This window comes from Hylobates moloch, unplaced genomic scaffold, assembly GCF_009828535.3.
Source record: "Hylobates moloch isolate HMO894 unplaced genomic scaffold, HMol_V3 SCAFFOLD_10, whole genome shotgun sequence".
NCBI lineage: Eukaryota > Metazoa > Chordata > Mammalia > Primates > Hylobatidae > Hylobates > Hylobates moloch.
This window is the reverse complement of record NW_026652285.1, coordinates 31,227,179-31,236,469: the sequence shown is the minus strand read 5'-3', so window position 1 is coordinate 31,236,469 and position 9,291 is coordinate 31,227,179. Positions and strand designations below refer to the sequence as shown.

General features: G+C 51.8%; 1 protein-coding gene across 2 annotated transcripts; it reads left to right on the top strand.

Moving 5' to 3' along the window:
• Positions 1-575: 575 nt before the first annotated feature.
• CA9 (carbonic anhydrase 9) lies at positions 576-8,924 on the top strand. 2 transcript variants are annotated; one of them, XM_032164042.2, is made up of 11 exons: positions 576-1,055; positions 2,227-2,256; positions 2,450-2,620; positions 2,753-2,895; positions 2,986-3,078; positions 5,618-5,684; positions 6,996-7,153; positions 7,633-7,777; positions 7,892-7,918; positions 8,527-8,608; positions 8,740-8,924. In XM_032164042.2, the coding sequence occupies exons 1-11, from the start codon at positions 689-691 to the stop codon at positions 8,798-8,800; spliced, it is 1,344 nt and encodes a 447-aa protein (XP_032019933.2). In that variant the 5' UTR covers positions 576-688; the 3' UTR covers positions 8,801-8,924. The 2 variants fall into 2 exon arrangements, with proteins under 2 accessions (XP_032019933.2, XP_058301769.1); XM_058445786.1 differs by lacking the exon at positions 7,892-7,918.
• Positions 8,925-9,291: the final 367 nt, after the last annotated feature.

Here is a 9,291-nt window from a genome sequence, read left to right as displayed (position 1 = left end):
GAAGAGACTTGGAAGTCAGAAGTACACAATGTGCGTATTGTGGCAGGCAGTGGGGAGCCAATGAAGGCTTTTGAGCAGGAGAGTAATGTGATGAAAAATAAATATAGGTTAAACCTATCAGAGTCCCTCTGACACATACACTTGCTTTTCATTCAAGCTCAAGTTTGTCTCCCACATACCCATTACTTAACTCACCCTCGGGCTCCCCTAGCAGCCCGCCCTACCTCTTTACCTGCTTCCTGGTGGAGTCAGGGATGTATACATGAGCTGCTTTCCCTCTCAGCCAGAGGGCATGGGGGCCCCAGCTCCCCTGCCTTTCCCCTTCCGTGCCTGGAGCTGGGAAGCAGGCCAGGGTTAGCTGAGGCTGGCTGGCAAGCAGCTGGGTGGTGCCAGGGAGAGCCTGCATAGTGCCAGGTGGTGCCTTGGGTTCCAAGCTGAGTCCATGGCCCCGATAACCTTCTGCCTGTGCACACACCTGCCCCTCACTCCGCCCCCATCCTGGCTTTGGTATGGGGGAGAGGGCACAGGGCCAGACAAACCTGTGAGACTTTGGCTCCATCTCTGCAAAAGGGCGCTCTGTGAGTCAGCCTGCTCCCCTCCAGGCTTGCTCCTCCCCCACCCAGCTCTTGTTTCCAATGCACGTACAGCCCGTACACACCGTGTGCTGGGACACCCCACAGTCAGCCGCATGGCTCCCCTGTGCCCCAGCCCCTGCCTCCCTCTGTTGATCCCAGCCCCTGCTCCAGGCCTCACTGTGCAACTGCTGCTGTCACTGCTGCTTCTGGTGCCTGCCCATCCCCAGAGGCTGCCCCGGATGCAGGAGGATTCCCCCCTGGGAGGAGGCTCTTCTGGGGAAGATGACCCACTGGGCGAGGAGGATCCACCCAGTGAAGAGGATCCACCCAGAGAGGAGGATCTACCCGGAGAGGAGGATCTACCTGAAGTTAAGCCTAAATCAGAAGAAGAGGGCTCCCTGAAGTTAGAGGATCTACCTACTGTTGAGGCTCCTGGAGATCCTCAAGAACCCCAGAATAATGCCCACAGGGACAAAGAAGGTAAGTGGTCATCAGTCTCCAAATCCAGGTTCCAGGAGGTTCATGCCTCCCCTCCCATACCCCAGCCTAGGCTCTGGTCACTCAGGGAAGGAGGGCAGCCTGTACTCCCCACAGAAGCCCTTCCAGAGGTCCCATACCAATATCCCCATCCCCACTTTCAGAGGTAGAAAGGGACAGATGTGGAGAGAGAATAAAAAGCGTGCAAAAGGAGAGAAGTGAGCTGGATGGAATGGGAGAGAAGGGGGAGGCTAGAGAAGAGGAAGGGATGAGAGAAGTGCAGATGAGAGAAAAAATGTGCAGACAAAGAAAAAAAATAGGTGGAGAAGGAGAGCCAGAGAGTTTGAGGGGAAGAAAAAAGGAAAGCTTGGGAGATGAAGTGGGTACCAGAGGACAAGCAAGAAGAGCTGGTAGAAGCCATCTCATCTTTAGTCTACAATAAGGAAATTGAGACCTAGGAAGAAGGACACAGCAGGTAGAGAAAAGTGGCGTCTTGACTCCCAAGCCAGGAATTTGGGGAAAGGGGTTGGAGACCATACAAGGCAGAGGGATGAGTGGGGAGAAGAAAGAAGGGAGAAAGGAAAGATGGTGTACTCACTCATTTGGGACTCAGGACTGAAGTGCCCACTCACCTTTTTTTTTTTTGAGACAAACTTTCACTTTTGTTGCCCAGGCTGGAGTGCAATGGCACGATCTCGGCTCACTGCAACCTCCACCTCCCAGGTTCAAGTGATTCTCCCACCTCAGCCTCTTGCCAAATAGCTGGGATTACAGGCATGCGCCACCACGCCCGGCCAATTTTTGTATTTTTAGTAGAGACGGAGTTTCACCATGTTGGTCAGGCTGGTCCCGAACTCCTGATCTCAGGTGATCCACCCACCCTGGCCTCCCAAAGTGCTGGGATTACAGGCGTGAGCCACAGCGCCTGGCCTGAAGCAGCCACTCACTTTTACAGACCCTAAGACAATGATTGCAAACTGGTAGGATTGCTGTTTGGCCCACCCAGCTGCGGTGTTGAGTTTGGATGCGGTCTCCTGTGCTTTGCACCTGGCCCGCCTAAGGCATTTGTTACCGGTACTGCTCCCGTAAGGCATCTGAGTTTGTGACGTCGTTTTGGCCGCCAGGAAGGGATTGGGCTCTAAGCTTGAGCGGTTCATCCTTTTCATTTATACAGGGGATGACCAGAGTCATTGGCGCTATGGAGGTGAGACACCCACCCGCTGCACAGACCCAATCTGGGAACCCAGCTCTGTGGATCTCCCCTACAGCGGTCCCTGAACACTGGTCCCGGGCGTCCCACCCGCCACCCGCCGTCCCACCCCCTCACCTTTTCTACCCCGGCTCCCTAAGTTCCTGACCTAGGCGTCAGACTTCCTCACTATACTCTCCCACCCCAGGCGACCCGTCCTGGCCCCAGGTGTCCCCAGCCTGCGCGGGCCGCTTCCAGTCCCCGGTGGATATCCGCCCCCAGCTCACCGCCTTTTGCCGGGCCCTGCGCCCCCTGGAACTCCTGGGCTTCCAGCTCCCGCCGTTCCCAGAACTGCGCCTGCGCAACAATGGCCACAGTGGTGAGGGGGTCTCCCCGCCGAGACTTGGGGATGGGGCGGGGCGCAGGGAAGGGAACCGTCGCGGCAGTGCCTGCCCGGGGATTGGGCTGGCCCTCCCGGGCGGGGCCGGCTCACTTGCCTCTACCTACGCAGTGCAACTGACCCTGCCTCCCGGGCTAGAGATGGCTCTGGGTCCCGGGCGGGAGTACCGGGCTCTGCAGCTGCATCTGCACTGGGGGGCTGCAGGTCGTCCGGGCTCGGAGCACACTGTGGAAGGCCACCGTTTCCCTGCCGAGGTGAGCGCAGAGCTGGCCGAGAAGGAGCAAAGGAGCGGGACAGGGCGGGGCCAGAGACGTGGCCGTCTCCTACCCTCGTGTCCTTTTCAGATCCACGTGGTTCACCTCAGCACCGCCTATGCCAGAGTTGACGAGGCCTTGGGGCGCCCCGGAGGCCTGGCCGTGTTGGCCGCCTTTCTGGAGGTACCAGATCCTGGACACCCCCTACTCCCCGCTTTCCCATCCCATGCTCCTCCCGGACTCTATCGTGGAGCCAGAGACCCCATCCCAGCACGCTCACCCTGGCCCCTGGCTGACAAACTCATTCATGCACTGTTTGTTCATTTAACACCCACTGTGAACCAGGCACCAGCCCCCAACAAGGATTCTGAAGCTGTAGGTCCTTGCCTCTAAGTAGCCCACAGCCAGTGGGGGAGGCTGACATGACAGACACATAGGAAGGACATAGTAAAAATGGTGGTCACGGAGGATGTAGGGTCCAGTCCCACAGGGTCGGTGGGCTTCTCCCTGTGTGCGGCGACGAGAGAGTGTAGAAATAAAGACACAAGACAAAGAGATAAAAGAAAAGACAGCTGGGCCCCGGGGACCACTACCACCAACGTGCAGAGACCGGTAGTGGCCCCAAATGTCTGGCTGCGCTGCTGTTTATTGGATACAAAGCAAAAGGGGCAGGGTAAAGAGTGTGAGTCATCTCCAATGATAGGTAAGGTCACGTGGGTCACGTGTCCACTGGACAGGGGGCCCTTCCCTGCCTGGCAGCTGAGGTAAAGCGAGAGAGAGGAGACAAAGAGAAAGACAGCTTACATCATTATTTCTGCATATTAGAGACTTTTAGTACTTTCACTAATTTTCTACTGCTATCTAGAAGGCAGAGCCAGGTGTACAGGATGGAACATGAAGGCGGACTAGGAGTGTGACCACTGAAGCACAGCATCACAGGGAGACTGTTAGGCCTCCGGATAACTGCGGGCAAGCCTGACTGATGTCAGGCCCTCCACAAGAGATGGAGGAGTAGAGTCTTCTCTAAACTCCCCCGGGGAAAAGGAGACTCCCTTTCCCGGTCTGCTAAGTAGCAGGTGTTGTTCCTTGACACTTTTCACTACCGCTAGACCACGGTCCGCCTGGCAACGGGCGTCTTCTCAGACGCTGGCGTTACCACTAGACCAAGGAGCCGTTCTGGTGGCCCCGTCTGGGCATAACAGAAGGCTCGCACTCTTGTCTTCTGGTCACACCTCACTGTGTCCCCTCAGCTCCTATCTCTGTATGGCCTGGTTTTTCCTAGGTTATGATTATAGAGCGAGGATTATTATAATATTGGGATAAAGAGTAATTACTACCAACTAATGATGAATATTCATATATAATCATATCTAAGATCTATATCTGGTATAACTATTCTTATTTTATATTTTATTATACTGGAACAGCTCGTGTCCTCGGTCTTTTGCCTTGGTGCCTGGGTGGCTTGCTGCCCATAAGAGGAGGTGACACTTAAAGCCTTCACTGGTAGAAAAGAAAAGGAAGTGTTCATTGCAGAGGGAATAGAATGTGCAAAGACTCAGAATATGGCCTATTTAGGGAATGGCACCTGCAGTGCATTAGACATCAAGGAGAGTAATTTCTCTAATACTCCAATGACCCATCATTTCTCCTTTGTGAAATGCAGTGTTTAGTGACCTATTTGAACCCATAATAATCAAGGCTACATACACTATGATTAGAGGAGGCCAGTAAAGGGAAGGGATGGTGAGATGCCTGCTAAGTTCACTCACTCACTGATTTTTTTTTTTTGACAGAGTCTCTCTCTGTCGCCCAGGCTGGAGTGCAGTGGTGTGATCTTGCGTCACTGCAACTTCCGCCTCCCGGGTTCAAGGGATTCTCCTGCCTCAGCCTCCTGAGTAGCTGGGGTTACAGGTGTGTGCCACCATGCCCGGCTAATTTTTTTTGTATTTTTAGTAGACAGGGTTTCATCATGTTGGTCAGGCTGGTCTCAAACTCCCGGCCTCAAGTGATCTGCCTGCCTCAGCCTCCCAAAGTGCTAGGATTACAAGTGTGAGCCACCGTGCCCAGCCACACTCACTGATTCTTTAACGTCAGCCACACAGCACAAAGTTCAGAGAAATGCCTCCGACATAGCATGTCAATATGTTCATACTCTTAGGTTCATAATGTTCTTAACATTAGGTTCATAAGCAAAATAGGAAAAAAGAATAATAAATAAAAGGAGTGGCATGTCAGGACCTCACCTGAAAAGCCAAACACAGAATCATGAAGGTGAATGCAGAGGTGACACCAACACAAAGGTGTATATATGATTTCCTGTGGGGAGTATGTACGGAGGCAGCAGTGAGTGAGACTGCAAATGTTAGAAGAGCCCGAGAGCCTAGTATCCTAGTAAAGTGGGCTCTCTCCCTCCCTCTCCAGCTTGTCATTGAAAACCAGTCCACCAAGCTTGTTGGTTCGCACAGCAAGAGTACATAGAGTTTGAGTAATAATACATAAGATTTTAAAAGGGAGACCTTGTCTTAAAAGGGAGACCTTGTCTCTAAAAAAAAAAAAACAACAACAACAACAAAAAACAACAACCGTTACAATTTTATGTTACCTCAGCATTCTCAGAGCTGAGGAATGGGAGAGGACTATGGGAACCCCCCTCATGTTCTGGCCTTCAGCCATGGCCCTGGATACACGCACTCATCTGTCTAACAATGTCATCCCCCAGGAGGGCCCGGAAGAAAACAGTGCCTATGAGCAGTTGCTGTCTCGCTTGGAAGAAATTGCTGAGGAAGGTCAGTTTGTTGGTCTGGCCACTAATCTCTATGGCCTCGTTCATAAAGAATCACCCTTGGGAGCTTCAAGTCTGAGGCTGGAGATGGGCTCCCTCCAGTGCAGGAGGGATTAAAGCATGAGCCAGCGCTCATCTTGATAATAACCGTGAAGCTGACAGACGCAGTTACCCGCAAACGGCTGCCTACAGATTGAAAACCAAGCAAAAACCGCCGGGCACGGTGGCTCACGCCTGTAATCCCAGCACTTTGGGAGGCTGAGGCAGGTGGATCATGAGGTCAAGAGATAGAGACCATCCTGGCCAACATGGTGAAACCCCATCTCTACTAAAAATACAAAAAAATAGCCGGGCGTGGTGGCGGGTACCTGTAGTCCCAGCTACTTGGGAGGCTGAGGCAGGAGAATGGCGTGAACCCGGGAGGCAGAAGTTGCAGTGAGCCGAGATCGCGCCACTGCACTCCAGCCTGGGCAACAGAGCGAGACTCCGTCTCAAAAAAAAAAAAAAAAAAAGAAAACCAAGCAAAAACCAAAATGAGACAAAAAAACAAGACCAAAAAATGGTGTTTGGAATTGTCAAGGTCAAGTCTGGAGAGCTAAACTTTTTCTGAGAACTGTTTAATAAGCATCAAATATTTTAACTTTGTAAATACTTTTGTTGGAAATCATTCTCTTCTTAGTCACTCTTGGGTCATTTTAAATCTTACTTACTGTACTAGACCTTTTAGGTCTCTGCTAGACTAGGTAGAACTCTGCCTTTGCATTTCTTGTGTCTGTTTTGTATAGTTATCAATATTCATATTTGTTTACAAGTTATTCAGATCATTTTTTCTTTTTTTTTTTTTGTATTTTTAGTAGAGACAGGGTTTCACCATATTGGCCAGACTGGTCTCAAACTCCTGACCTTGTGATTCACCAGCCTCGGCCTCCCAAAGTGCTGGGATTCATTTTTTCTTTTTAATTTGCTCTGGGCTTAAACTTATGGCCCAACAGTTTATGATGGTACACAGAGTTAAGAGTGTAGACTCAGATGGTCTTTCTTCTTTCCTTCTCTTCCTTCCTCCCTTCCCTCCCGCCTTCCCTTCTCTCCTTCCTTTCTTTCTCCCTCTCTTGCTTCCTCAGGCCTCTTCCAGTTGCCCCAAAGCCCTGTACTTTTTTTTGAGTTACGTCTTATGGGAAGGGCCTGCACTTAGTGAAGAAGTGGTCTCAGAGAGTTGAGTTACCTTGGCTTTTGGGAGGTGAAACTGTATCCCTATACCCTGAAGCTTTAAGGGGGTGCAGTGTAGGTGAGACCCCAACATATATCCTCTTCACAGGCTCAGAGACTCAGGTCCCAGGACTGGACATATCTGCACTCCTGCCCTCTGACCTCAGCCGCTACTTCCGATATGAGGGGTCTCTGACTACACCGCCCTGTGCCCAGGGTGTCATCTGGACTGTGTTTAACCAGACAGTGATGCTGAGTGCTAAGCAGGTGGGCCTAGGGTGTGTGTGGACACAGTGGATGTGGGGGAAAGCAGATGTAAGATGAGATGAGAAAGAGGAGAAGAAAGAAGTCAAGGCTGGGCTCTGTGGCTCATGCCTATAATCCCAGCACGTTGGGAGGCTGAGGTGGGAGAATGGTTTGAGCCCAGGAGTTCAAGACAAGGTGGGGCGACATAGTGTGACCCCATCTCTACCAAAAAAACCCCAACAAAACCAAAAATAGCCAGGCATGGTGGTGTGCACATAGTCCCAGCTACTCAAGGAGGCTGAGGTGGGAATATCACTTGATTCCACCACTGCCTACCATCTTTAGGATACATTAATTTATTTATAAAAGAAATCAAGAGGCCGGGTGGGGAATACAGGAGATGGAGGGTGGAGCCCTGAGGTGCTGGTTGTGAGCTGGCCTGGGACCCTTGTTTCCTGTCATGCCATGAACCCACCCACACTGTCTACTGACCTCCCTAGCTCCACACCCTCTTTGACACCCTGTGGGGACCTGGTGACTCTCGGCTACAGCTGAACTTCCGAGCAACGCAGCCTTTGAACGGGCGAGTGATTGAGGCCTCCTTCCTTGCTGGAGTGGACAGCAGTCCTCGGGCTGCTGAGCCAGGTACAGCTTTGTCTGGTGTCCCCGCAGCCAGTAGTCCATTATCCTCCCATGTGTGTGCCAGTGTCTGTCATTGGTGGTCACAGCCCGCCTCTGACATCTCCTTTTCCTCTCCAGTCCAGCTGAATTCCTGCCTGGCTGCTGGTGAGTCTGCCCCTCCTCTTGGTCCTGATGCCAGGAGACTCCTTGGCACCATTCAGCCCCAGGGCTGCTCAGGACCACCTCTGCTCCCTCTCCTTTTCTGCAGACCCCAACCCCAATATTAGAGAGGCAGATCATGGTGGAGATTCCCCCATTGTCCCCAGGGGCTAGTTGATTAGAGTGAAGCTTGAGAAATCTCCTAGCATCCCTCTCTCAAAACAATCCCCCCCTTTTTTTTAAAGATAGGGTCTCACTCTGTTGCCCAGGCTGGGGTGTTGTGGCACGACCATAGCCCACTGCAGCCTTGAACTCCTAGGCTCAGGCAATCCTTTCACCTTAGCCTCTCAAAGCACTGGGACTATAGGCATGAGCCACTGTGCCTGGCCCCAAACAGCCCTTTTACTTGGCTTCTAGGAAGCAAAAACGGTGCTTATCTTACCCCTTCTCATGTATCCACCCTCATCCCTTGGCTGGCCTCTTCTGGAGACTGAGGCACTGGGGGCTGCCTGAGAACTCGGGGCAGGGGTGGTGGAGCGCACTGAGGCAGGTGTTGAGGAACTGTGCAGACCCCTCTTCCTTCACAAAGCAGCCCTCTCTGCTCTCCATCCCAGGTGACATCCTAGCCCTGGTTTTTGGCCTCCTTTTTGCTGTCACCAGCGTCGCCTTCCTCGTGCAGATGAGAAGGCAGCACAGGTATTACACTGACCCTTTCCTCAGGCACAACCTTCCCCAACCCCGTGTGGAGTCACTTCATGCAAAGTGCATGCAAATGAGCTGCTCCTGGGCCAGTTTTCTGATTAGCCTTCCCTGTTGTGTACACACAGAAGGGGAACCAAAGGGGGTGTAAGCTACCGCCCAGCAGAGGTAGCCGAGACTGGAGCCTAGAGGCTGGATCTTGGAGAATGTGAGAAGCCAGCCAGAGGCATCTGAGGGGGAGCCGGTAACTGTCCTGTCCTGCTCATTATGCCACTTCCTTTTAACTGCCAAGAAATTTTTTAAAATAAATATTTATAACAAAGTATGTGTTAGTCACCTTTGTTCCCCAAATCAGAAGGATGGTACTTGAATTTCCTATTACTGTTATTAGCACGAATTTAGTAGTAATGCATTTATTCTCTTACAGTTCGGAGGTCAGCAATCAGATGTCAGTAGGGCCTGTTCCTCCTTCCACACATCACTCCAATCTCTTGCTCACATTGTCACAACTCCTACCTCCACATTTGACCTCCTTGTCTCAAGAACCCTTGGGATTACACTGGGCCTATCTAGATAACCAAGGATAATCATCCCATCTCAAAATCTTAATCACCACGTTTCTTCCCATATAAGGTAAGAACAATGCACAGGATTAGAACATGGACATCTTTGGAGAAGGG

What these genes read in the sequence shown, in the direction of transcription:
- CA9 (XM_032164042.2), top strand. Translation starts at nt 689, where the DNA reads ATGGCTCCCCTGTGCCCCAGCCCCTGCCTCCCTCTGTTGATCCCAGCC. An exon ending in TGATGCTGAGTGCTAAGCAG is followed by an intron (nt 7,154 to 7,632) that starts GTGGGCCTAGGG and finishes TGACCTCCCTAG; the next exon opens with CTCCACACCCTCTTTGACAC. An exon ending in CAGATGAGAAGGCAGCACAG is followed by an intron (nt 8,609 to 8,739) that starts GTATTACACTGA and finishes GTGTACACACAG; the next exon opens with AAGGGGAACCAAAGGGGGTG.